Consider the following 26,312-nt stretch of genomic DNA (forward strand, 5'->3'; position numbering starts at 1 on the left):
TGGGATTCCACGATCACACAGGAATGGAATCCTTTCTTCCACCCTGTGTATCTACCTTTTCTTATCTGTGAAATGGGGACGACTCCAATTCCCAACTTTGCATTGAGAATGAATACCCAGAACACACTTCATATTCATTTGTGAGAGGTAAAACTCTTTAATCTCAGAGCGCCCCTCCCAACTCCCGATCCCCACCCCCGACTCTCTCCCCCCCACACCAGGGCCGGAGAGTGAGGCCCCCTGCCCCCCACCTTGGGTGGACGAGGGCCCTTTAAGGCACCTGTGGGGGTGGGAGGAGAGGGGCGGGAGCTGGTAACGTCCTGGATGCAAGGACGGGTTTGATTGGCAGGCAGTTGTGGGATGTAACCAATGAGAGGGTGTCAGACGCAAGAACCGGATCAGGCCATCCCTGAGGGGGCCAGAGGGACAATTGTCAGGACTTCGGCGAAAACCAACCCCAGCCCCAGTAGTGTAAAGAACGTAAATTGAACGCCACAGGCCAATCCTGGGCACAGGAGGAGTTGGCTACGCCCCCAGGAGGCTAGAGCCAATCAAATGGGGGAACTCAAGAAGTGTTGATGAGCCTCTCGGGAGATTGGTCAAGCCCTTTACAGTGTTCAAGTCAATCAAATGAAGGAGCTGTCCATTCGCTATGCTGAAGAGGAGGACGATAACCCTCAATCCTGGAGCTTGACTCTTCCGGGAATGGAGCCAAAGCCTTGCGAATTAGCCACGCCCCGGTCGCGGAGCGAGCCAATTCCTTACTAGAAAAAAAAATCTGTCGCTGGGCAGAGAGCAGACAGACCCAATCCGGAAATTGGATAGGCCCCGTTCGGCGGCGCGGGAGTTATCGTGGGCTGGAAGGGTGGCGGGAATCTGCAGGAACTGGTCAATCCTGGTGGCCCGGGGAGGGGGTGGGAGGCCGGTCCCGGATCTGACTCGGATTGGCTGGCCCGGGGGGCGGGGCAGGGGTGTAGTGTAAGGGTGGGACGGACGCCGGGCCGGGAAGCTCCTTGGGCCTCAGTATTTCCGCTTCAGCTTCTGGAAGTCGCTGGTGTTGAGCCGTGGCCGCGGCAGGTCCCCGAAGACCTGAGTGTCCTCGGCCTCCCGCAGCACCAGTGCGCGCATGCTCGCCGCGATACGGTCCAGGTCCGGCGAAGAGGGCTGCGGGACCGGCGACACGGACGCAGTCAGAGCCTGCACCCCAGGGCTCCAGGTCCTCTCCTAGCACTTTGCCCCTGCGACGCCTACGGCCTGGCAGGCCCTTCATCCTGTCCTGCTCCATTTAGGGTTCTGCTACCCAACTCAAGGCACCACCTCCTCCAGGAAGCCTTCCTGCCCCTCTCCTTCCCGCATTCTCAGCCTGGTCCTTTGTGCATGCACAGCAGCCTGTCTCACCCCCGTCCTTCCAGAGTGGAAGTGCTGCCTGGGTGCTGACCATCAAGGCTGTGTGCACCCAGAGTCTCATGAGGACCAGGTTTGGGACTCAGTCATGTTCTAATCAGGCTTCTGCCAGCCACTAGCTGTCAACAGGGATTTTATCTCCTTAGGTTTCTGTCTCCCCTCTGAAAAATGGGGCAGATAGTAGGGTGTGGGCTAATCACCATAGTGATTGCTAAAGAAAGCTGAACAACCAAGTCACCAGGGCTGTAGAGAAAGGAGCCCTCTCCCTGTCAGTCTCCACCAGGGAGGGGTCCTCATTCTACCTGCAGCCCCAGCACCCAGTGCTACCTCCCTTCGGGCCCTGTCACCCTTGGCTGGGCCTGACGCCCAGCGGAGTGAGAGAGGCCACAGACATAAGCCGGACTCACAGACAGAAGCCGGACTCAGGCCCTCTTGGAGGCCAGCCTAGGACCCAGCACTCAGGCCTCAGAGGTTCGGTTAATTATGTTTCCACCAACAAACAAGGACGGCAGCAGCTAGTGAACCCTGCCAGTCTGTAAAGGAGGACGCTGAGTGTCATAGGGAGGGGGAACCACAGGACCCAAGGCCGCCTCCCTCCAGAGCTGTTTTCCAAAAGGAAGCGGTGTTCCAATCCCAGCTGAGTCTCAGCAAGTCTTGTGTACCCTCAGTGCCTCGGCTTTCCTTCTGCTTCAGAGCTTTAGTGGTGGGCGATGAGGACCCACCCAGGCCAGCCCAGGAATCCATGTAGGATGGTGTGGGAGGAATGGAGCACAAGGGAGGTGGCACAGACTCCAGAGGGGCCAGGAATATGAGGGGTGGGGGCAGAAAGCAATCAGACCCCGCTGAGCCTCAGTTTCCCCATCTGGAGGGGACACCAAACACCTGCGCCCTGTCCAGATCAGGTATTCTACTAACAGAGCTGTTTTGGGGAAGGAGAGGCCACTCTCTCTCTACAAGGCTACGATGCAGTTAAAAGCTGCAGGACTCTTGTCCAAGAACCAGCCTTGTGAGAAGGAGGGGCAGATCAAACCTGGGAAACGTGGCATCCATGTCTGAGGGCTTCCTGGAGGAGACGCCTCTGAGCCCTTCCCCACACCCTCCTCCCCGCCTCCCCCACTTGCCCCTCACCGGCCCGTTCTCCTCATCGGATGACCGAGCTTCTGTCCTCTTCTCCTTGAAGGCCCAGACGGGCACGGACACGGGCAGGGACTTGGCGTACTGCTGTGTGGGCAGGGCTGAGGCTGGGGGCACCGAGTAAGCTGGGGGGCCAGCGGGAGTCTCCTCGCTCAGGCTGCCATCTGGGAGAGAGTGTGGACTCCAGGCTCTGTCCCCGCCTTGATCCCAGCTCCCCTCGCCCCCCACTCCGGTGACGGGGATAGCCTGCAACACTCACCGTCCGTGCTCTCAGGGTCTGACTCACAGAAGGGGGGTAGGTCCTGCAGCGTGGTGTCCTCGTCCATCACAAAGAGTCCTGTGGGTGGCGTCAGAGGCCCGGCCACTTGGTGCCTGCTGCGCTCTGAGCGCTCTGGACTGCGACCACTGCCAACGCCTCCCCATCCCCTGCACTGGCCAGGCCCTTGCAAGCCTCAGGCCTCGCACACCTTTCCCCTGGTTATCTGGCTGGCCTTCGGCAGAAATAAATCTAGCTTCTGTCTATCTGGTATCTCCCTGGGTGAAAACAACTGGTTGGATGAACACAAAATCTGTAAGATTCATTTGGGATGAACTGACTCAAAATACAGGCTGAGAGGAAGATGAGATGATTATGATCCCTGTTTGACAACCAGGACCCGATGGTGCACACAGATGAACTTACTTGCCCTTAGTCTCACCTCTAATAAGGATCTGAACCTACGTCACCTGGCTTCACAGTCTGAGCCCTTAACCCCATGGGTTTGTCCAGCAACAGTGAGAAAGTCAGTTGTTGGTAGTAACAGTAACAAGTGACTAACTACTTAGTTAAGCCCTCCACCCACCCGCCACTGGAGAACTCCTACTCACTCTTCAAAACCCTAATGTACAGTCCAGTCTCTAGAAAGCATCCAAGCTCTTGTTTCCCCCATTGCAGCCAGTTGCACCCTCCATTGTTGCTTGTGCCCCTGACCCTCTTTAACTCCTGTCTCTGCTCTCACTGGCATTAGGCACCCCAAGTTTGCAAACAAGTCCTGTCCTACTCACGCTCCCAGCTCAGAAGGTTCCCTCCCCACCTGCCCCACGCCCTCCACAGGGCACTGCTTCATGCCAGGACTCTTAATTCCTTGGCCAGACCTGCAGTACCTAGAGAAAAGGCCCTGAGTTGGCTTTCTCTGTACCCAGCACCTCCTAGCAGAGCTGGTCCCAGGAAATGATGAAAGGAAACCCAGGCTCAGGGAGGAGAAATGACTCGCTCAAGGTCACAGAGTGACCAGGTCACAGGCCAGCCCACAGGACAAGCAAGCTGCACCCCCCTGGGAAAGCCCACTGAGAAGGCGACTGACCAAGAGCCACCCCGGCCCCTGCCGCCTCACCTCCATTATCGCTGACGCCCAGTCGCTCCCCAGAGGTCTCCGTCTCTGTGGGTTCGTCCTCGTCCTCCTCGTCTTCCTCCCTGGCAAGTGCAGGCCGGGGTGGGCTTCGCACGGGGCTGGGCGGCTGAGGTGCTGGTGGGGGCACGGGGGGGCGGGCCGCGGTGGCCGCCCGGTGGGCCAGGGCGATGTCATGGAGGCAGCGGCGGGCGGCCTCGGCCAGGGCCCCTCGGCCGTGGGCCGCGTAGGCGCAGGGGCCCGGGCGGGGTGGCGGGGGTGGCGCGGCTGTCAGCAGCACCAGCTCCGTGCCCGTCCGGGCCCGGAAGCGCTCGGCGGCCCCCACCACGGCCTCCCACAGCTCCTCGGGCCGCCCCGACGCCATCCGCGCCCTGGGGGCAGAGCAGGACAGAGGAGGCTGAGGCCCAGCAGACTTCACTGTCCACCCAGCCCCACGTGTCCACCAGGCCCTGGACTACACACCCAGCCCTGCTGGCCACCTGATCCCAGCTCCCACCCCCCTCCCCCAACCTGACCCCCACCCTCTGTTTCTGCAGGACTTCTCTTCATCCAGACCTCCAGGCCCTGTCCTGGGCCCCCGGCCCATCCTCACCCTGTCCCCTCAGCCCCCGACTCTCCTCTTAGCCCTGCCCTGTCCAGCATAGAAGCCATCAGCCACACGTGACTGCGGAGCACTTGAGATGTAACTGATCCAAAATGAGACGTGCCAGGAGGGTGAAATCCACACCGGACTGTCAAGGCTTACTTAGCACAAAAAGGTAGGATGTAAAATATCTCATGAGCAATCTGAAGTTGATTAAATGTTGAAATGATGACGTTTATTTATGCTGGCTAAATAAAATAAGAGGGTAAAAGTCAATCTCATCTGTTTTCTTTCTATTTTTTTAATGTGGCTCATAGAAAACGTGAAGTTATACACATGGCTCAGATCATATTTCTGATGGACTGTGCTGCCCTGCACCATGGCCCCAGCCTCCAGTCCAATAGCACCCAGGCCCCGGGCTGGGGGCGGCGGGTCCTTTTACCCCCGGAGCTGACCTGCTCCAGCATCCCCTGGACAAGGTCACAGTCCCTCAGCCCAGTACCGGAAGGCCCGCCCCGGCCTCACATACTTCCAGACTCCTGAAGCCCAAGGCCTTCAGTCCAGGTGAACCACCCCCACCCCCAGCCTGGACCACTTGTCCTCTGTACTTGTCACTTCTGCACCTACCCCTATCTCAGGGGGGCCCCTCCCCATCCACAGGCTCCTGCAATGTCTGAATGATCCCCATTCTAGCCCAGATCCCTCTTGGAGCCCTGCTTGGATGGATCCACATCCATTTCCCCACCAGTGTGGGAGGCCCTCGAGGCCCGGCCTGTCGGATTCACCTCTGAGACACCAGCCTTGCCTGACACATGGCAGGTCTCAGCAAGCTGGAGTTGAGCAGAAAATGGGATGCCGGCTGCTTTCTGCACCTGGGCTCTGCCCACAACGTCCTTGCACTTCCAGCAGGTCCTCTGATAGTCTCCCCTGATCCCTCAAGATGGATCAGATGCCTCCCCTCGACCCAGAATGCCCTCGGCTACCTCCGTTACAGCTCTTGTCACACAAGCTTGCGACTGCTGCACCTCTGGCTGCCTCCTCCATCAGCCTACAAGCCACCCGAAGTCAGGGATCTGTGTCCCCAGGACAGGTTTGCCCTAAGTAGATGACCTGCTTGGATGCATCTTCTTACAAGCAGAGAAGAACAAGGGACTAGGAGCCTGACTTCCCGCCCTGACTGCTGTGTGACCTCGGACCACTGAGAGGTCTTCTCTGTGCCTCACTGTCCTCTCCCTGTAAACCAGTGGTTGAGCCAGGGCTGCTAGGCAGCTGAGGAGCCTCCCCAAAGAGGCAGCAGGCTCCTCATCACCGGAGGGATTCAAGCAGGACTGTGATCTAGCCCTCCGGGGTCGGAGAAGTTAGATTTCAATTCGCATCCTCTTTGTGACTCATGATCAGAGAGGCCAGAGTTTGCTGAGCACTTGCTTTGTGCAGGGACTCTGCACTGGTCATGATCCTTCCTACCTGACCTACAAAGGTGGGAGCTGTTACCTCACAAACGAGACAAAGCTCACGGAGTACAAAGCCCTTGCCGGAAGCCACGTGCAGTGAGAGCACAAGCACTGCCAGTCTGGAGAGACCCTGGAGCAAGTTGATACTGCCCCTCCCACGGGCCAGGCAGGGACCTGAGCGTGTCATCCAGTCTCATCCCACCCTCTCACCACCCCTGTGAGGGTGGAACTATGATCATCCCACTTTACAGCTGCAAACTGAGGCCCGGGGAGACTCAATGCCTTGACTGGGGTCAATGTCTTGACGGAGATGGAGGACTGGGACCTGGATTGGTCATCCTGGATCCAGAACCTGTTCTTAATCCTAAATGCCACCCTGCCTATCTTATGAGGAAAGATTTATGACTTCATAGTCCAGAAGGGAAAAGTGAGGCTCAGAAACTTAAGGCAGTGGCCAGAGGCGCACAGCTAGAAAGGGCAGAAGTGAAGTGAAACTGTGGTCTGCTTGACGGACTCCAAAGCCCAACTGAACTGGGAGGTACCCAGGGTCTCACAGCCACTCCTTGGGTCCCACTTGATGGAGAAAACTGAGGCTCAGGGCAGGAAAGTGAGTGGCCCAAGGTCGCACAGCCTGGTAATGCCAGGCCAGGGGGCTCTTCCTTGGGACATCAAGGTATGGCTCCTCTCCTAGAGGAGATCTGAGAGCAGATCAAACTCCAAGAGCCTGGGAATACCTGGAAAGAGTCAAGTGGGAGTGAGTGGGTCACGAGAGCCCCACACATACCTCAAAGAGGAGGAGAGTGACTTACGCAGATCCCTCTGCCAAGGCTTGGGGATCTTGGTGCGGGGGGTGGGGGGGTAGGGGGGGTGGGGTCTCTGGCATTGGTTACCTAAAAGGAGAGTAGCCAAGCCAAGTACCGCCCCCCACCCCAGGAGAGTCTCCCAGCCGTTCAGGTTCCAGAGGAAGTCCTGTTATCTTCCATGGAGCTGATAGATGGAAGACCCCCTCTCCCTCCAAATAGAGGTATTTAAGATTAGGGAAGAATCGGACACGACTGAGCGACTGAACTGAAGATTAGGGAAAGAGGGAGGTGAGACCTGTCCCCCATAGGAGGAAGGGACAGGTAAGGCGACTGGCTTTTTAGGATGAGGTGGGGGGTGAGGTGAGGAAAGCGACTCCAGGAAGAGATGAGGAAAGAGGAAAAGTCCCCCAAGGAATGAGGGATGCTAGCATGCCAGCGAAGTCCCCCCCAATCACCTGTCAAACTGGAAGTAAACCCCTTCCCCGGCCCAAGGTGGGAGGAACTCGGGGACGCACCCTGTGGCCTGGGGCAGGTGAATGTCCGGGGTCTTTCTCTACCGCTCACAGAACTCGCTACTTGGTCCGGGGGCTCAGGTCAAGACCCACTTCTCTAGGAAGCACACAGGAAATCCCGCCCAGGTAGGGGCCAGGACCGGAAGTCCCGCCTTTGGACGGGTGAGGGGCGCCCCGCGGCCTCACCGAGTAACCCCCCGACCCTGTGGACATGGTCCACGCCTAAGTCAAGAATCCTAGTGGGTCTGGAGACCGGAGGATAAAGCTGTCCAAGCTTTGCCTAGAGTCAGACACAACGGTTCCCGCGGCCGACACCTTGCCAGCGCTCAGCGTGAGGTCACTGGGCGATCTCTGCCCTCTGATCAACGCAGGCTATACCCTTCCCACGAGCGGCTCGCCCACCCAGCGCCCCTCTCCTCCGGACGGCCAAATCCTCCCCACACCGCGGTTCACAACGCCGCCTCCACTCACGTGCCCGTAGCCAGCATGGCCGGCCCGGCACCGTCGCCGCCCTCAAAAGACATGGCGGTATATTACGTCACTTCCGCGTCTTTGCCCCGCCTCCACGTCGCACACTCCGCCTCCCTAACACCAGACTCCGGAGACCAACATGGCGGCACGGGTGTTTCGCCGGATCCCGGTGGGGCATTGGCGACGGCAGAGTGTCCATAAGAAAGATGGTGAAAGAAAGGCTTCAGCTTTCTCAGACACAAACCCACATCTCGATTTGTCCCCGCAAAATATGGGGAAAATGCTACACGCACACTCAGGACTACAGTATACTAACTCAAGCGAGCTGACGTCCCTCACACTAATAACCTCTTACACAGAACTAGTGGAAAGCAATGTCCATTAATGACATGGCAACCAGCCAGACATCGTTTGTCCATAACATATACATAGGCTCTCCAAGCCTATCCCTCTTCAGCACCAAGACTGGCAAAGAGCCAACATGGCAGCCTCTCTCGCTTCAGTTTGCCCAGTTTAAATATGGCGGCTCAGGCCGCTTTCGACGGTGACTTAGGAATTCATCCGGGATTGCTCCGTTCCCGAGGAAACCGACGGTTTCATCCCTTTAACACGAGTCCTTCAGGGCCTCTTGTGATGCACAGCTCCTCTCACCTTTTCTTTTATCCTGTTCTTCCAGGACCCTGCTTTCGCGCCCCGCAGAGAGATGGGACTGCCCCGCATTAACATGGCCTCAGCTCGCCGGCCTCGGCCTTGCCCTAGAGCAAAATGGCATCCTTTTGGCTTCGATGCCAGCATGCAATATGGAGAAAGGACTAGACCTCTCGGAGCCAGCTTGATCGAGGGGGTGGAGCTCCTGGACCCGCCCCCTTGTTTACTTCGTGGTTAGGAATGTAGTACTGCGCCTGCACACTGGCCGCTCCGCCTCTAGCGTCTGTAGCATGTGACTCAAAACCTCGTGGTTCAAACTCAACCACCCCATTCTGGAAAATGGTTACACCCACTCCTGCTCTAGAACAGATAGGGACGCTACCACTGTCTGGGCTTGCAGGGAGTGTCCAATCCGGATGTGACAGCACGCTGACCCGGAAAAGGAGGGGGCCGGGGCAGTGGGGCCTCGGCCGCGGCTATGGAGGGAGCCGGTTACAGGGTAAGTACCAGAGACGCATTCTTTCTCTTTTGTCAATGCGAAACTTCCCTCTCCGGTGACCTGCTTCTTTCTCAGGCCTTGCAGGGATTCTGGGAGCCCGGCACATCCTCAACAAGCGCACCATTCCCTTAATAAACGCGCTGTCACCCCTTCCTTCCACTTCCTAGGGAGACTCATATCGTTTAGCTCCGCCCCTTGGGCTGCTGAGGCGCTCTTCTGGGCCCCGCCCTCTTTGGAATGCACTTTAGTCCTTCCCCGTCTTCCAGTGTCCCAGAGAAGCGTGGTCTGTATTCAGGCTTCACCTCGCTGACCCCCATCCCCTAAGTAAAGGTACCTCGGGGCCCCGCCCCCTGGTGAATAGCCCCTCCCCTGAGTCTGTTCCCATTGGCTCTCTTTGGGGCCCCGCCCCTTGGGCCCGCCCCTTAATGGTACCTGCTCCCAGGTGGTGTTTGAGAAAGGAGGCGTGTACCTGCACACCAGTGCCAAGAAGCACCAAGACCCGGACTCGCTCATCGCCGGCGTCATCCGTGTTGTGGAGAAGGTGGGCCCGGAGAGAGCAGGGCTTGGGCAGGCCCAGAGCGGGATGGAGGGCGGCACCTGTAGGAGTACAGTGTGGAGGTCAGCGATGGGATCTTAGGAAGGAGAGGTGGCTTTCTAAGGCTGAGAGTTCAGAACTGGGAAGAAGTTTGGAAATAGGCTTTGGGGAGTTTGGAGGGTAGCCTTTCCAATCCCTCTTTCCTTCCCACAGGACAATGATGTCCTCCTGCACTGGGCTCCTATAGAGGAGGCTGGCGATTCCTCCCAAATCTTCTTCTCCAAGAAGGTAGGCTTCCCTGGCTTCCCCTTCTCCGTTTGCTTTTTTCTAGGTCGGAGCAGTCGAAAGCATTTGAAGGACTTGAGTCGAATTCCAGACCTACCATTGGGCCATGTATGAGCCTAGTTAAGTTCTCTCTACCCCCCCGGTTTCCTCTTCTCTGTGAAATGAGGCTGAAGAAGCCCATTCACGGAAAGAAAGCAGACGCCATGCGACTTGTGGCCGTGGAGACAGTGCCTGCCACCTCACCCCCTTTGCTTGTTGGGACAGCCCTGCCAGGGTGCAAGAGAACAACTCAGTCTGTGGATTCAGGTTCCAGGGGCTCTCAGCCCATACGGGCTTGAAGGAGCATATAAGAAGGGAAAAGGGGGCCAGCAGGGTACCAGTCACATCTATCCTTCTCATCAGGAAAAGCAGGAGATTTCCCAGAAGCCTTCTATATTGGTTAGGAGTTGCATTTGGGTGTTCGTAAATGAAACAGGAATGCCAATGGCCTAAGCAAGATAGCAGTTTATTTCTCTTTTTCTACCAAGCCCAGAAGGCAGCAGTATAGGTTTATATGGTATCAGTGACTCAGCTTCCTCCCGGCTTTGCTTCGTAATCCTCGGCACATGGCATCTATCCTCAACATATCCTTGTGGTCCAAAAGGGCTGCTGGAGCTCCAGCCTTTTTAACTGTTTTTGTTCACTTTACATGTGTATCTCAGGTGGGCAGAAGTGCTCTACTCATCATGATTACTCGAGGAAACATGCTGCCAGAGCAGCCACCATCCTAAAGGTCTCCACTCCTAGTGGTAGAAGGAAGTCTCTAGAAGTCTTGCCCTGGCAGTTAAATGGTCCGTCTTGGAAGTGACATATCCAGCTCTTTGGCCAGAACTAGGTGCCTGTCTCCACTCAGCAAAGCCCATGGTAGAGTTCAGTGAGCTATAATCCATCCTGATGTATGCCTGCGAGACGGACAGCTGCAAACATTTGACCCGTAGTGCTACTAATTATCACTGTTTTGTGTAAATGTTGGCAAAAGTATAAAATTCTTGAGGTCACAAAACGGAGGGCAGAAACTAACCAGGGGCTAGTTTGGCAGCTTGTGGGCAGCTGTCTGTGCCGTTCCTCCCTTCGTGGCACCCAGAGGCTTGCCTGAACAGGACGTTCACTCCTGTCGCTGCCTTTTTATCAGGAATTTCCTGAGCTGGGTGACCCTGAGGGCAAGTGCGGTGCCCTCTTTCTGCCTCAGTTTCTTTTTGTTCAGTGGGGCTACCTCCCAGGGTGGCCTCGAGGCTCAGATCTGGAATCTCCGAATCCACGGTCCCTCAGTCTCTTTTCCTGTCTTCCCCCAAGGACACCAGTGGGGGTGACCCCTGCACCTCTGAGGAGGAACCGACCTTTGACCCCGGCTATGAACCCGACTGGGCTGTCATCAGCACCGTGCGGCCAAGGCCCCGCCACTCAGAGCCCAAGAGAGGTAGACTAACCTGCTGCCCGGGCTTGGGGGTGGGTGGGCAGGTGGAGACACATGAGTTGCCCTCAGTGGTCATGGCTCCCTGGGCTTTGCTGCCCACAGTCAAGATGGCCACCCACACTGGCCTCCAGTCCTCAGAGAGTGGGTGGGGGTGCAGGGTGGTCGCCAGCCTTCGGCCAGTGTCTCCGGGGTATGCAGCCTGGTCCACCCCTACCCCGGGCTCTCTGATTGACTGTGGGCACTCCCATGTAAGTCCTGCCCCTGGAGTCTTCCAGGCTGTGGGGCAATAGTCGCAGGGTGACAGGGTAATTCAGGCCATCCTGGAGTCACACGGGGGGCTGGGGGCACCAGAGGAGTTATCTAACCCCCGGGGGACGGAAAAGCCTTCCAGGAAGAGATGTTGCAAGAGCCAGGCTCTGGGGGACGTGTGAGTGATTTCTCTCCCCACCGACAGGGCAGCTGGGGCAAGGCCAGAGGTGTGGGGTGCCGGGAAACCGCAGCCTTTTGCTGTGGCTGGAGTGTGGGGTCCAGAGAGAAGAGAGGGTGGGAGGTGAGACAGACGGGGCCCAGGGGACAGACCTGAGGGGTTGAGGGGAGCCCGGGGAGATTTTGGAACAGGCACGTGTCTTCCCCGGGCTCCCCTTGTTTTCCTCAGTCCTTTCCTGGAGGGCCTGGGCTGACTGGGGTGGGGGCCGGAGAGGGGAGGCCTCTCAGGAGATGTCTGAGCCCCTCCCGCTCCCCATCCCCTCCAGGTGCGGAGCCCAGCTCCCCCCGGGGCTCCTGGGCCTTCTCAGTGAGTCTGGGGGAGCTCAGGTCCATCCGCCGTTCCAAGCCGGGCCTCAGCTGGGCCTACCTGGTGCTGGTCACGCAGGCCGGTGGCTCCCTGCCCGCCCTGCATTTCCACCGTGGGGGCACCCGCGCCCTGCTCCGCGTCCTCAGCCGCTACCTGCTCCTGGCCAGGTGAGCCTGGTCCCAGGCCACAGCCTGACCCTTCGGAGCTGGAAAGGAGATACAACCCAGATTGATTTTCAGGGCAGAAAAAGAGAATCGAGGGGCGTGGCGCATATAACCCTGAGATAAAGGGTAGTTTGGCATCGGGCTGGACGGGCCCCAGATCACAGAAAGAGTTGGTCTCCTTTCCCTCAGTTTGTATTACCTTCTGGGGGGTCTTGGGGCAGAAAGCGCCTCTATCCCACACCCCAGCACTTCCTGGGGCTGTCCCTCTGTGGCCTGTGCCTGAGTCGGTCATACTAGCCGGGCAGTGAGAGGGCCTCGTTGGCCAGCCCTGGGACCCGGGCCGCCCCTGGGGTGCATTCGTGGTCTCAGGCCTGGGATGGGGGTTCCCCATGGGCCGTCAGGATGCTGCCTGGGGTTGCCCACACACCCCACCGCCCCCCGCAGCTCCCCGCAGGACTCCCGCCTCTACCTCGTGTTCCCCCACGACTCCTCAGCGCTCTCCAGCTCCTTCCACCACCTCCAGCTCTTTGACCAGGACAGCTCCAACGTGGTGTCTGTGAGTCCGCAGGGCCAGGCTGGCGGGCGTGGGCAGCATGGGGCGGACCGTGCCGGAGGCTGGGCTGTGACCACCCCTCCACCCCATCCCTAGCGCTTTCTCCAGGATCCCTACTCCACCACCTTCAGCAGCTTCTCCCGTGTGACCAACTTCTTTCGGGGAGCCCTGCAGCCACACCTGGAGGGGGCCTGCCCTGACCTGCCCCCGGCCCCAGATGACGAGCCCGAGCCCGGGTTCGAGGTCATCTCCTGTGTGAGTATCCACGTGGTCGCCTTTGCTCTCGCAGCCACCGTGGGCGCGGGGCCGCGTCTCCCTAGGCTCGGATTCTAACAGCGCCTCCCTCACCAGGCTGCTTGAGGGGCTGTGCTGGAAGCGCTTGTGGCCGCTGCGCCTGGCGCCTGTGGTTAATGGTGGGGGGCTTCTCACTGAGCCACATAGGAGATGTTTCCAGCCCTGCATGTTCTGTGTGTCCGTCCAGCTGAGAGAGGCTCTGAGATGCCTTGGAGGGGGCCGGGGGGCAGGGCTGGGGACTGCTGGGCGGCCTAGGCCTTGGGCTCACCCGCCTCGCCTCGTGTCCCCCAGGTGGAGCTGGGGCCGCGGCCGGCCGTGGAGCGGGCGCCTCCCGTCACAGAGGAGGAGTGGGCCAGCCACGTAGGTCCCGAGGGCCGCCTGCAGCGGGTCCCAGAGCTGAAAGCCCGCATCTTCTCAGGGGTGAGGAACTGGGGGGGTGGCAGGGCGGGGCAGGGCAGCGGGCAGCCAAGGGGAGGCCCCTCTGAGCTGCCCTCCACCTCTGCCCCAGGGTCTGAGCCCCAGCCTGCGGCGCGAGGCCTGGAAGTTCCTCCTGGGGTACCTGAGCTGGGAGGGCTCGACGGAGGAGCACAAGGCCCATGTGCGCAAGAAAACGTGAGTGAGAAGGCACGGCCCCTGCCCTGCTGGGCTTAGCCCCTGACTGCCCTAGCCTCCCGAGTCCACTGGAGGTTTCTGATCAACCGCATATCCCTTGATCAAAGGGATCAGGGACATCAACCCACACATAGCGGGATGGAGGCAGTGGGCCGGTGTCTGATGCCGTTTTCATCCCTGGGCCATGCCATATCACGGATGTGCAGCGGGCTTCCTACCCACCGTGCGGCCACCTCTCCTGGCTTATCTTGTGCCTCTGCTGTGTATTCTGGTCCCTGCCCCTGGGGCTCTCTCTCCACTGGGGCTGACAGACTGTGAGCAAAGCCCACAAGGGTGTCCTGTGTCCCAAGAGACGCCGCGGAGGGGAGCGGCGGTGAGCTGGGCTGAGCCCGCGGGTGAGGTGTCAGGGGTGTCCTTACTGCTCCCCTCTCCCCTCTCAGGGACGAGTACTTCCGCATGAAGCTGCAGTGGAAATCTGTGAGCCCCGAGCAGGAGCGGAGGAACTCCCTGCTACACGGATACCGCAGCCTCATCGGTGGGTGGCGGCGGGGATGAGGGTGCCAGGCCAGAAACGAGGTCATCTAGGGGTCAGGGGGAGCAAGATGGGCGCAAGCAGGGGTGAGTGGCCAGGATGGCGAGGCGAGGCGAGGCACGGGGGGCGCTCCAGGCTTCCTGGGTTCAAATCTCTATTCACTGAGCGATCTCGGCAAGCAATGTGATCTCCCTGGGCTGCAGTGTCCCCACCTGTCGCTGGTTTGGTGACTGAGGCTGGTAGGGCGTGGCCAGCCCTTGAGTGTTGACATGCAGCACCTCCCATGGGAGCAGCCCAGACGGTCTCTGGAGGGCCCACAGCTGCCTAGGCATGCTGGCGGCCGGCAGGGACCGGACCCCGCTCCTTTCACACCTTCACTTTGTCTCCTGTCCCCGCAGAGCGGGACGTGAGCCGCACCGATAGGACCAACAAATTTTACGAGGGCCCCGAGAACCCAGGACTGGGCCTGCTGAACGACATCCTCCTAACCTACTGCATGTACCACTTCGATCTCGGTGCGTTGCAGTCCGGGGAGGGGCTGGGGCCGGCCTTCCAGGGGGCCAGGGGCACTGCAGGCCTGGGCTGGGCCCTGACCCTGTGTCCCCCCAGGCTACGTCCAGGGCATGAGTGACCTTCTCTCCCCGATCCTCTACGTCACCCAGAACGAGGTGGACGCCTTCTGGTGTTTCTGCGGCTTCATGGAGCTTGTGGTGAGGCTCAGGGCAGGGGTGGGAGGCAGGTCCCTGACGGGCCCCGGGGGCTCTGGCTCCTCACGAGGCCCTCTGCCCACAGCACGGGAACTTCGAGGAGAGTCAGGAGACCATGAAGCGGCAGCTGGGGCAACTCCTGCTGCTCCTCAGGGTGCTGGACCCACCGCTGTGCGACTTCCTGGGTACGTGTCTTGGCAGGTGGAGCCGGGGATGGTGGGGCCACAGATGGCATCCAAACGTGTGGATGTGTGGATGTGGTCCAAATGAGAAACAACCCCCCAGAACCCAGAAGTGATGTGTAAAAGCAGGACTGCAGTTTGGAGCAAAACCTCGATAAATGGAGATGTGGGCACCCCCCCGCCCCCGTCCCCGCCCGCCATGTCCCCGCTGCCCAGTGAGGTGGCTCCTTTGTGTCCCGTCAGTTACACTTTTCAGATGAAGGACCCGGGCCTGGTTCCTCACAACTCCCAGCTCCATCTAGCTCTTTTCTGCACTCACCCCTGAGCCAGGGATTGGATACTGGTTCTTTGGGCTCCTGAGGGTGGGACTGCTGCATTTTTGGCTTTAAAATTTGTCTGCATTACTTGTTCAGTATAAAAAATGCAGGAAATTCAGGGAAAGGAAGTTGAAGTTGCTGTTGCTAGAACTGTTCTTTTGAACACAGATGGTGATAAATAAGCTAGTTGATGGGTGGACATTTCTTCACCAAAATTTAGGGTCACGCTGGGGAGGGGAGATGTAGCTGGCCTCCCGTCACTGAAGAGAAAACTATGGCTTAGAAAGCACACGCCACTTTCAGGGACGCTAGGACGTTAGCTGCCTCTCTGTGTCATTTGGAAGTTTTCTAAACCATCAGTTTTATCAACTATATGGTGTTCTGTTCCGTTTAAGGATGTACAAGAGTAGATTTAGCCTGACCTGCTGGACATTTAGGTTGTTTGTAGTTTTTCACCATGATAAATCTTTATTTGTGGGTAATGCCTTTAAATTCCAAGAAATGATTTCTATCCGCATGTATTTTTACATCTTTTGAAACATTCATCCCTGTCACTGCTTTTCTGGAAAGGTCTGCCAGCTTACGTTTTCGCTAGCAGTGTACTCCAGGGCCTGGTCGCTCACACCCGTCCCCACCAGCTTTGGGTGTTGACCAGATTGTTATTCTTCCTTTGAGGGGATTGGTTTTACTGCTTCCCTCCCACATGAGAGTGGAGACCAGGGGTGCCTCCTTGCATCTGGAGCCTGGAAGGCAGGATGGGAAGGGTTCCTGCTGACTGGAGCAGCTCCCCCCACCACCTTCTCCACCCCCATGAGCTCTCCATCCACTTGCGAGACTGGTGTGGGTTCTTAGCCACCAGCATGACTTCTTAGAGTCCAGTCCTTACGTCAGGTGCCCTGTGAATTAGAGCGGGATTGGGGTTGATAGCATTGCCCATCCCGCCACTGTCCCCCGCTCCAGACTCCCAGGACTCTGGTTCTCTCTGCTTCTGCTTCCGGTGGCTGCTCATCTGGTTCAAGAGGGAATTCCCCTTCCCGGATGTCCTCCGGCTGTGGGAGGTGCGCCAGCTGGGTTGAGGGGGAGAACTGAGGCAGATAGACTGGAGGGTGGGCGGGGAGGTTGATGGGAGGTGGGCAGGGCATGGGGCCGACCTGGGTGGGGCCTGGGGTGGAGGCTTTGCCAGTGAACGCCCCCTCCTTGGGCACTGCCAGGTTCTGTGGACAGGGCTCCCCGGCCCCAATCTGCATCTGCTGGTGGCCTGCGCCATCCTGGACATGGAGCGGGATACCCTCATGCTTTCCGGCTTTGGCTCCAATGAGATCCTCAAGGTGAGACCCTGGCTCCCTCCCAGTCCCCTCCCCTGGAGGCACATCAGCAGGGTGTGAGCTCTGTGGAGGTGGGCACCTCCCCTGTGCCACAGTCCCTTTGGGTGGGGGGTCCTCAGAATAGGGTTGTTGAAAGTGTGGTGAGCTAAGCTGTGGGCACGGCGGCTGGGGGCGCCTCTGTGCGTCTCCTGCTCCGTCTTATCACCTGCTCCCTCAGAGAGCATGTGGCCCCTGCAGGAGTGGGCCACCTGCCCCTCCCCCAGTGCACTAGTGTGGGGCGGGCCCTTCCCCTCCTTGTATGCTGTGCCTGGCAAGCAGCCTGAGAGCATGACCTGTCCTGATCCCCGGGCTCCACTGTGAACCGTAAGAGGGCCAGCCCCTTGAGTCTTCCCTCCACTGTGTCCCCAGCAAGAGGCACAGAGCAGGCGCTGGGGTGGTGGTGGTTGAGTGCTGGCCGGCAGGCGGGCCTGACCCACCTCCTCCCGCAGCACATCAACGAGCTGACCATGAAGCTGAGCGTGGAGGACGTGCTGACACGGGCCGAGGCCCTCTACCGGCAGCTAACCGCCTGCCGGGTGAGTCCCTGACCCCTCCTGATACCCTCCCCCCAACCTCTAGGAAACCTCTGACTTGACGCTCCTACCCCCCACCCCACAACCTTGCAGGAGCTACCCCACAACGTGCAGGAGGTCCTAGGCTTGGCGTCGCCCGCAGAGCCACAAAGCCCCTCACCCCCTGCCTCCCCACTGCCGCTGTCGCCCACCCGGGCCCCACCGGCTCCGCTGCCCCCGGCGGACACGGCCACAGCCACGCAGCCTGACAGCAGCCTGGAGATCCTGCCTGAGGAGGAGGACGACGAGGAAGGCGTCGACTCGTAACCGTGCTGGATGACCACAGTAGCCCCACAGGACTAGACACTTTATCCAGCTCCCGCCCCACGACCCCACCCCTGCTGGAGTCTGGGGATGCAGGAGCAGAGGGGCGGGGCCCTCCACCCACGCCTCTCTTCTCTCCGCTGATTTCTTGAAACTGACACTTTCCTGTCCAGGTGGCCTCGAGAGGGTGGAGGAGGAAGGCCACCACGCTGGCTTGGCCCTGGATGGGGAGGCGGGTGGTGGCAGCTCATGGTCTCCCCAGACCGCTCTGCAGAGTCGATGTCTGACTGCTGTGACCCTGATCTGGTCGATGAGGTGTAAGAGGCAGCCCCTTGGGGGTGGGTGAGTGATGGGTGGTTGTGGAGGCAGGGCTCCCTTACTTGCCTGAGTTTGGGGCTTTTGGAGGAGCAAGGATGGGGTACTGGTGTGCGGCCGCCACGTAGTAGATGAACTGGGGTACATCCCGGACCTAACTCAATGGGAGGGCCTGCGGAGCTGCTCGCTCGGGCCCTGCCTACCAGCTTCTTGTTATGAGAAAAATAAACTCGTGTTTCACCCACTGTCAGCTGGGCTTTTACTTGCATAAGGATGCATCGGTGTCATTTACAACCGTGAAGGGCACTATGATTACCACTATTTACCAGTGGCGCAAAGCGGTGTCCATCCTGTACCTCCTACTACCCCAAGTGGAGCCCCACGGCGCAGGAAGGAGGAGGACCTCTTCCAGGGCTCCCGGACAGGCGCAGCGCCTTCTACCGCGAAGGCTTCCGGTTCTCCTCCCTGCGAACTGGGGAAACAAACGACTGAGCCCGGGAGAGGGCGGGACCACACGGCTGATTCCAAAAGTACTTTAATACTGGCTCTTCTTTAGGGTCGAGTGCGCGGCGGTTACCGCATGTGAGGCTGGAGAGTGGGTGCCCTGCTCACTTTCGAAGGGGCACCGGTGGTGGTGGTGCTGGTGGTGGGAGGGCGCCAGGTGCCCATGTCCCACCTTGTTGACAATCCGGGGCTCCTTCAGGCTGCTGCTAGAGCCAGAGCCGGAGATCCGACTGTTGATCAAGATTGCGGCCCGCAGTGCCGACTTGACTGCCGTCTCCACCCAACCGTGCGGGTAGGCCGTGTGCTCCCCGGCGAAGTAGATGCGGCCATAGGGCACCGACCAATCGTACTCCCGCCCCTCGTCCTTGTCGGTTTGAAAGAGCGTGGGCGGCTGCACCACGAAGCCGCCCTGGCTGTGCGGGTCCTCCGCCCAGCGCTTGATGATACCGGTGCCGTCCCAAAGTCGGTATGCGATGGGCCCGTGGAGCGCCGCCACGTCGTCGAGCGCCAAGCGCAGCGATTCGGCCAGGCTCCGGCCGGCGAACGGGGCCGCCGCGTCCGACCACGTGTACGAGGCGAGCAGCAGCGCGCCATCGCCCGGCGCCGGGTAAAAGATCACCCGCGACGGGCGGTCGGTGCTCGAGTGGCCGCCCTCGATGTGTTCGTCGTGCCAGAAGGGCCGGCGGAAGCTCAGGAACACCTTGGTGGCCGGCACGTAGTGCAGCCCGCGCACCGCCTCCTGCCGCTTGCGCGTCAGCGGCGGAGTGAAGGTGATGCGCTGCAGAGCCGGCCCGCTCACAGTCAGCAGCACCACGTCGGCCATCATGGACTTCAGGTTCCGGGTCCCGTGCGAGGACTTGATGTGCACTTTCACCTCGTGCGTGCCCTGCTTAATCGCCACGACGGGCGCGTGCAGCAGCACCGGCCCCGACAGCGAGCTCAGCAGCGCGCGCGGCAGCAGGTCCCAGCCGCCCACGATGCGGCTGTACCTGCGGGAAGGGCGCGAGTGTGATGGACTCTGGGGCCCCGCCCCTCCCCAGCGGCCCCCATCCCCTGGCGCTCCCCGTTTCAGGTCTCACCTCCCGGTTCCCTCTAATTCCCTGCCTCCTCGTCCACCGCCCCCCTCGCCCGTCCCCGACATCCCTCGAGGCCGGGAGGTAGAGCGATGTGACCCGGACACGCCGTCTCGGCCCCTCCGGACCACGCCCCTCTCCGGGAACCTTCCTTCCTCCAGAGGACCCCGGACGCAGGGAGAGTGCAGGCGGGGCCTAGCGTGTCTCCCCGCCCCTTGTCCCGGCCCCGCCCCTCCACATGCCCCGCCCACTTGTGGCCGCCCGGATCCGCCCCGCAGTCTCACCGGAGCCGGTCGCTGAGGCAGCTGTGGGCCCGCAGGGCCTCTGCGAAGCTGAGATAGAAGAAGCCGTCCTTGGACAGCACGTCTCCCAGGAGCCGCACGGCCGGCTGGCTCAGGTTCCCCTCCCCGAGGAGGTATTCCTGGGGACGGCACGGCCCGCGTCAGGGCCCAGGCAGGCCAGGCCGACCAGCTCCGTCCCTACTCCCGGGGGGCGGGGGGCGCTTCCCGCGGAGCCTCTCGCTTTGTGTCGGTTCCCCGGACCTTGGCGATACGGTCCCTCCTCTTGTGACAGATGAAGGAAACCAAAGCCCAGAGAGGGGCGTGTCCAGCCTCGTCAGGAAAGGAGGTGGTGGCAAGCCCAAGCCCGGCATCCCCGGTTCCTGCCTTCTGACTCCGTCGGCGCCTAAGCCCCAGGAGCACCCTCCTTGTCCGACTCCCGCTCAGATAGCGACACGGAGGCCCCCACTCACCAGGAGCGTGTGCCTTTCAAACTTCATCATTGCCTTCTTGCAGCCCAGTGTCCGGAGGTCTTTGATGGCCTGTGGTGGGACAAGCTGCTGAGCTGTGGGGACAGGACCTGGGAGGCCCTCCCCAGCTCTCTTGCCCACGGCCGCCCATTTACTGCTGTCATTCGAGCTCCCAGGACGTGGCCCATGCTGTGCCCTCAGCTCTGCCCTCCACTGCAACTCAGTGTCTCCCCCTGGGAAGTCTTTCCGAGTCACAGCGTCACACAGCCCTGGTTGGGTGTTATTCTGCCTGCCCGTCCAGCTCCCAGCCCCTCACAGGCAGGGATGGAGCCGGTCTCAGTCGGCCCTGTGTCTTTCTGGTGCCCAGTAATTATTTGTCATCTGGATCGCCGTGCATCCAGACAGAAGCCGAGTCAGCCATCAGCCCTGACAGGGCATGACTCCTCAAGGGGAGTTATTCTTGGCACCTCCCCTAGCCCAGCCTTCCCGTGGCTCCCCAGCGCCTGCAGCCACGGAGTTCCAGCCCTCGGCCTGGCGTTCAAGGCGGCTGCCAGGCCCTTGGTCACCATCCCTTAGGGCAGCTCCGGTCTACAGCGCAGTGTCCCGTGCCCAGACCGCCCTCTGGCCCCCCACCTCCGCGCCCCTGCTCCTGCTCCCCCATATCATCTCTGCAGGGCACCTGAGTGGCCATCGTTCACCGCTCTGTTCCCATCCTGGAAGCCTCCTGCCCCTCTGATTTCAGCCCTCTCCTTTGTCCACCTGGCTTCTCCCAGGTGGCCAGGGAACTCCCCGAAGGTGTCCCTTCACTCACACTCACCCTTCCCCTCATGTTTTCCTGGACTCCCTAAACTGGGCAGTGCCAGGGCACAGAAAAGACCTCCACTAAGTGCCCACCCTTGAGGTGGTCCAGGCCACTGAGAAGGGGATGGGAGATGGGCATCAGCAGTATTTAAGGGGAGCCTAAAGACGGAAGAGCCAGCAACGGGAGACCAGAAGGAATGGGAAAACGGCAGCCAGGTCAGGAGGAGGCATGTGGGCCCGGGAGGACGGGGCAGGGGAACGGGGCTGCAGGGCTCGTGGATGTGCCTACCCTGTTGAGAGCCATCTGGTAGATTTCTTCGGGTGAGCGGCCCTTCTCCTTGGGGTTCAGCTTGTAGCCTAGCTTCTCGGGCATTTTCTCCACCACATAGTTACGCAGCTTCACCTCGTTCACCTCTGTCCACGTGTTCTCGTCATACTGGGTGAATTTGGTCAGGTTGAGGCCCAGGCTCTTGCAGAGCTCATGGAGGATCCTGAGGGGGTGGAGGTGCCTGTGAGAGTCGGGCGGGGGCGGGGACCCCTCTCCCCAGCAGGACTTGGAGAAGGGAAGGGCGTAGGTGGGGCAGCTGGATATGGGGTTTAGGGATGGGCATGAGCCTGGGGCAGGGCTAGATTGGGGGTCCTCGGTGCCAGGGACCAGGGACTGAAGTGAGAACAAGGCTAGAAGGCAGAGGGTTTGGGTTTGGAGCGGGAGTTCAGGGCTCGCTTTCACTGGGGGTGAAGTGGAATAGTGACAGAGTGGGCTGGATGGGGGTGGGAGCTGGGGGTGGGGAAAGGACCAGGGTCGGGGACAACAGAGCTGGGGGTCTGGAAGGGCTGGACACCGTGGCCTGAGTGCTTCAGGGGTGCGGTGGTGGGGCTAGAGGCGGGAGGCCAGATTTGGGGGCGGAGTCTAGGCCTGACTTGACCAGGGCGGCAAGTTTAGGGTCCGGGTTGGTCTGGGCTGGCATTGGAGCAGTGATGGAGCCGAGCATCCCACTGAGCCTTGGCTCGGGGCTGGGGTGGCCTCGCACCTGCTTGGCCGCCAGGCCCGGCCTCACCTGTGTGAGCTGGGCATCCGCATGGCCCCCAGTTCCCCAATCCAGCCTGTCTTCCGGTCGCGGTAGGTGAGGATGCGGCCCCCAATCCTGTTGTCTGCCTCCAGGATGGTGACCTGGGGAGAGGCGGCAAGCAGGTCTTTCAGCTCTTCCCACTGGCCCCCATCTCCACTCTGTGGCAGCCCCCCTGCACCCCGCCTTCCATCCCCACAGCAGCATAGATGGAGACCAGAGAAGGACCCTTTTTTATGGGGAGGTGAGGGGCTGGCGGGAGAACAGGTCACAGTGAACATGTACAGTGTGACGGTTGGTTTCCAGACTCAGCAGGAAGGCTGCTGGGCAGATTTCAGAGGGACTTCCCGGCTTAGGGAGTGGGGAGATTCCCTGTGCAGACTAAAGCCATTGGCCCAGCCCATACTCATTCTTGGATTCAGTGAGGGGGACAGCGGTGCGACTTCAGGGGGCACTTCCCCTGTCTGGACTTTCCCTCCCTCTCCACCAACACAAATCCCCCCCCAGGAGCTGGGCGGAGGTTTCCAGAGACTTCACTCTAGGATGAGAGTGGGGCAGGGGAAGTGAAAGGTCTCAGCACAGACACGCGCAATCCCTCTGGGTTTCATGTTACTGCAGAGGGTTCCAGGCCCCCGACCCCCAGACCACAAGGAAAGCAGAGATCCCTCTCCCCTCCCCCCTCCCCCCATCATACCCACCCCTCAGTAGGGACATGGCCGGGTCCCTCCACCCGGGACTCCCAGCTGCAGCAGGAAAGACTTGAGGCAGACCTCCAGCATCACTTCTCACCTTGTGTCCAGCATCGCTGAGCACCTTGGCGGCCACCAACCCGGCCACGCCCGCACCAACCACAACCACCCTCCGGGGCTTCAAGGTCCGATTGAGGCCCAAGGTCACAACTTTGAGCAGCTGCTCGTAGTCTGGGTCGTGCATGCATTTCTCGAAGGGGTCATAGATGTGGGCCGTCTGCCAGTCCAGGGAGGCCGCCAGGCTAAGGAAGACGGGGACCAGGGCGAGGAGGCGCCAGGCTGGGGGCAGGAGGACAGGGTCAGTGGGCAGGTCGGCAGGTGTGTGGACAGGGGCTGCTGGAGCAAAGCAGGTTCTGCCCCCTCCCCTCCTGACTTACCCAAGGGGTCCATGACTCTCGTGTCTGGGTTGGAGATGTGTCTGGGTCGGAGGGGAAGCAAGGCCGCTGTGACAGGAGCCTGCGTCCCCCAAGCCTGGCCCGCTGGGGGCTGCCGGCTCCCACCTCAGCCCTTGCTCCTAGGGCTGTGTGCGTTCGCTAACCCTGGGCTGGCCGGCTCCTGGCCCCTGCCCAGCGCCGCTCTCCTGTCCTGCCTGTCTCTCCTCTGTGCGTTCTGTCTCACCTCCTCTGGTCTCCTTGCTACTCCCACCTCGGCCCGGCTTGCCCTGTCTCCCCTTCCCCCGTCTGGGTCTGTGGGGCCCCGTCTGTCTGTCCGCAGCCTTCTCGCCACCTCAGGCTCCCAGGCGCACCCCTCTCTCCTCCGGCCCCTCCGCTCATCTGCCTGCCGCCGTGTCCCCCTCGCTGGCCTTAAACCCAGTGGCACCCCGCCCTCCCCTCCCTTTTGGGAAACCCAGCTGTGGGAAATGAAACTCCGTTCTTGGGCTGCAGGTCAGATGCTCAGAGTCTACTCAAGGCTGGAGCCGGTCGGGGGCGGGGGGAGCACATCAATCTGTTTTCTTCCTCTTGCCCCAAATAGTTCAGGGGCAGCTGGGCGGCTGCAAGTACACACTCAGGTGACCGTGCTGAGTGCGGGGGCTGGCCCGGCCTGCTCCGAGCCCCGGGTCCCCCTGAGCTGGCCCCTGTGCCTGCGCTCTGTTCTGCCGCCTTCTCAAGGCGGGGGCGGGGCGGGGGCGTTTCTGGCCTTGAGGCAGCATGCTCCCAGGGACGGCTGAGTCCTGTCCTGAGTCCTGGGTGTCAGCCGTCTTGGTGCCCTGGAGGGTCCTCACTGGCTCCCATCCATGTGGCCGCTCTGAACCTCAGTTTCCTGCTCAGTGAAATGGGCACAGCAGGGGGACCCGTGGGCAGCAGGGAGAGCTCTGGGCGAGCCTGCCCGGGTCCTGAGCCCAGCACCTGCCAGCGGACACTCGGGGAAGGCCTTCCCTTCTAGGTGGCTCGGGCCTGTATCTGTCAAGTGGAGGCCACTGCAGCACCGGTGGGAACAGGCAGTGAATCCAGGTCGGGGCCAGGAACAGCCCCTGGGGTCAGGACTAAAAGCTGCTTCTTAGGAAATACCAGTGAGTGCTGCCCAGGGGGAGCCCAGGGGGATTCAGTGAGGACCCCTCAAGCCCAGCCCTGCACCGGGAGTGCTCCCTGCGCCTGCACTGGGAACCACTGACACTTCACTCAGGCCAGGGCGTGGGGGTGGGGGCGACCTCAGAGAAACCACTCGGGTGCTTCTGTCTGTCCCTGCCTTCGGCCATCACCACTCGCTGCCTGTGGGTGCTCTTCTCCTGAGAGGTGAGCTGCAGGCAGGGAGAAGAGGCTGATCTGCCTCCAAGGAACCCCCACCTGGCTCACGGCTTCAGCTTCGGGGCTTTAGCTAAGGGATGTACGATAGGTCCCTTGAAAGGGTCGGCGGGGTGGGGGGGGGTGGTGGAGAGGCGATTGTGGGGACTTTTCTTGGGGTTGGAGGAGAGAGCACCAGGCGGGCGGGTGGTGAGGAAAGGCAGAGGGCAGCGGGTCCTTTCAGCTGATGGGAAAATCCAAACTGTAAATCAAAGAGGGATGTGGTCTGGTGGAGGTAGGGAGTTGGGGAGTGCGCAGAGTGAGTCAGAAGGCATCTGAAACGGGTGGGTGGAGAGGCGTGGCCAAGAAGGAAACAGAATCAGTGAACTGGACAGAGCCTCGGAGACAAAGCCAAGGGCGAGTCAGCAGAGACTGGCAGCAAGAGGGACTCTCCCCTCTCTGAGCCTGTCTGTGATCAGAGCTTTGCACTGGACAGAGGAGGAATCTGAGGCTCAGAGGGACTGGGGAGCGCCCCCGGACCTGCCCAAGGCCCCAGAACTGGCAGGCCTTCCCGTCGCAGAGCCCACCAGCTCCCTTCAGTGCCTGGAGGGTGGGAGCGGCACCTGGTCAGGCCCTCTGAGGGAGGGAACTGGCTTGTCCTGGCGGGGCGGGGGTGGGCATTTGCACTGGGGGCCCCCGTGGGGAACCGCAGAGCTGGGAGTCCGGCTGACCTCAGGTCCCCGTGCCCTGCCCAGAGGCCCCTCTGCTCTACGGCCAAACAGCACAGCGATGGCCCCACAAAGGAAGTGGCAAGAACAGGGACGCAGAAAGGGTGGAGGCAGCGGAGCCAAGGGGCTCCAGGGCATGTCTGGGCATGTCCAGGCGGTGTTCTTAACCACTTGGTTATTAGCTCAGGTTCATGGACTGGGGACGGGCCGGCCGTTGGGACCATCTTTGTGGGGTCCCATGCACTGCAGGATGTGAGAAGCACCACTGGCCTCTGGATGCCAGCAGCACTTTGCCCCTCAAGGCTTAACCGCCACCGATGTCTGCATTCCCAGGCTGGGGGAAGCACTGGGCTAGGGCTTGGATGATATTGGGTGAAACGCCCAAGAGCAGCCAGATGTGGTCCAGGAAACACCTGGCAGGAGGAAAAGTCTGGATCGAACAGGTTACTTTGGGGTCAAGAGATTGTGAGTCATTTGGGGATTGCTTGGGTAGAAACGGGACCTCCCAGAGTCATTCCTGATAATATCAGAGATTGGTGTTAGGGTTGATTTCAAGGTAAGGATTAGGGGCAGGAAAATGGGGGTTAGGTTAGCTTGGGTTTCCAAAGCTTGTGAGCAGGAGACACAAGACGCACCAGGCCGCCCACCAAATCCAGTACCGGTTGCTTCAGTTGATTTGGAGGTGATTTTGGTGTTTCTAAAAACAATGTCAAGCCTCTCAGATAAAAATTGTCTTTTGGGAGAAAGCCCTACCTTATTTGACTTGCTTCTGGAACCTTGATGACAGTTCTAACGGGGTTAGGTCACCTCCAGAGCAGCCAGAGACCTGGCTCTTGCCTCCCAGGAGCCTCCACGGCCCCTCAGGACAGTTAACAGTGACGGCGGCCACAGCAATGGGCGGGGGACAGGGCTAGACCCTCACGTATGTTCTTTCCTCTGGGTCAACAAAGACCCCGAGTTGTTCTTTAGTTGCTCAGTCATTCTGACTCTTTGAGACCACATGGACTACAACCCACCAGGCTCCTCTGTGCATGGGATTTCCCAGGCAAGGATACTGGACTGGGTTGTCATTTCCTTCTCCAGGGG

General features: G+C 60.3%; 3 protein-coding genes across 10 annotated transcripts in view; 1 reads left to right on the top strand and 2 right to left on the bottom strand.

Annotated features, from left to right (window-relative positions):
• Window positions 1-133: 133 nt before the first annotated feature.
• AKT1S1 (AKT1 substrate 1) lies at window positions 134-8,533 on the bottom strand. Of its 3 annotated transcripts, none has more exons than XM_025270023.3 (5): window positions 8,398-8,533; window positions 3,912-4,297; window positions 2,798-2,875; window positions 2,533-2,702; window positions 134-1,164 (listed from the first exon to the last, which is right to left on the bottom strand). In XM_025270023.3, exons 2-5 carry the CDS (start codon window positions 4,288-4,290, stop codon window positions 1,021-1,023), a joined length of 771 nt encoding a protein of 256 aa, XP_025125808.1. In that variant the 5' UTR covers window positions 4,291-4,297; window positions 8,398-8,533; the 3' UTR covers window positions 134-1,020. The 3 variants fall into 3 exon arrangements, with proteins under 3 accessions (XP_025125808.1, XP_025125806.1, XP_025125807.1); XM_025270021.3 differs by lacking the exon at window positions 8,398-8,533 and adding an exon at window positions 7,747-8,326; XM_025270022.3 differs by lacking the exon at window positions 8,398-8,533 and adding an exon at window positions 7,279-7,736.
• Window positions 8,534-8,671: 138 nt separating this feature from the next.
• TBC1D17 (TBC1 domain family member 17) lies at window positions 8,672-18,085 on the top strand. The gene is made up of 17 exons (XM_025270013.3): window positions 8,672-8,893; window positions 9,336-9,434; window positions 9,642-9,716; window positions 11,046-11,169; window positions 11,919-12,126; window positions 12,568-12,679; window positions 12,773-12,931; window positions 13,262-13,390; window positions 13,479-13,582; window positions 14,023-14,117; window positions 14,513-14,629; window positions 14,724-14,824; window positions 14,907-15,006; window positions 16,281-16,378; window positions 16,532-16,648; window positions 17,134-17,220; window positions 17,311-18,085. Exons 1-17 carry the CDS (start codon window positions 8,873-8,875, stop codon window positions 17,521-17,523), a joined length of 1,959 nt encoding a protein of 652 aa, XP_025125798.3. The 5' UTR covers window positions 8,672-8,872; the 3' UTR covers window positions 17,524-18,085.
• A 269-nt stretch (window positions 18,086-18,354) lies between these two features.
• The window catches only part of IL4I1 (interleukin 4 induced 1), a 34,177-nt gene continuing 26,219 nt past the window's right edge, over window positions 18,355-26,312 (bottom strand). For 5 of the 6 annotated variants that reach the window (XM_006080067.4, XM_025270014.3, XM_025270015.3 and 2 more), the window contains exons 4-10: window positions 23,155-23,195; window positions 22,818-23,056; window positions 22,020-22,132; window positions 21,251-21,452; window positions 20,164-20,232; window positions 19,697-19,833; window positions 18,355-19,328 (exon numbers count right to left, since the gene is read on the bottom strand). In XM_006080067.4, coding sequence (XP_006080129.3) covers window positions 18,371-19,328; window positions 19,697-19,833; window positions 20,164-20,232; window positions 21,251-21,452; window positions 22,020-22,132; window positions 22,818-23,056; window positions 23,155-23,195 — 1,759 coding nt within the window. In that variant the 3' untranslated portion in view covers window positions 18,355-18,370. The remainder of the gene's footprint in view (window positions 19,329-19,696; window positions 19,834-20,163; window positions 20,233-21,250; window positions 21,453-22,019; window positions 22,133-22,817; window positions 23,057-23,154; window positions 23,196-26,312) is intronic. The other variant, XM_025270016.3, reaches the window with a different exon arrangement.

This window comes from Bubalus bubalis, chromosome 18 (assembly GCF_019923935.1).
Source record: "Bubalus bubalis isolate 160015118507 breed Murrah chromosome 18, NDDB_SH_1, whole genome shotgun sequence".
NCBI lineage: Eukaryota > Metazoa > Chordata > Mammalia > Artiodactyla > Bovidae > Bubalus > Bubalus bubalis.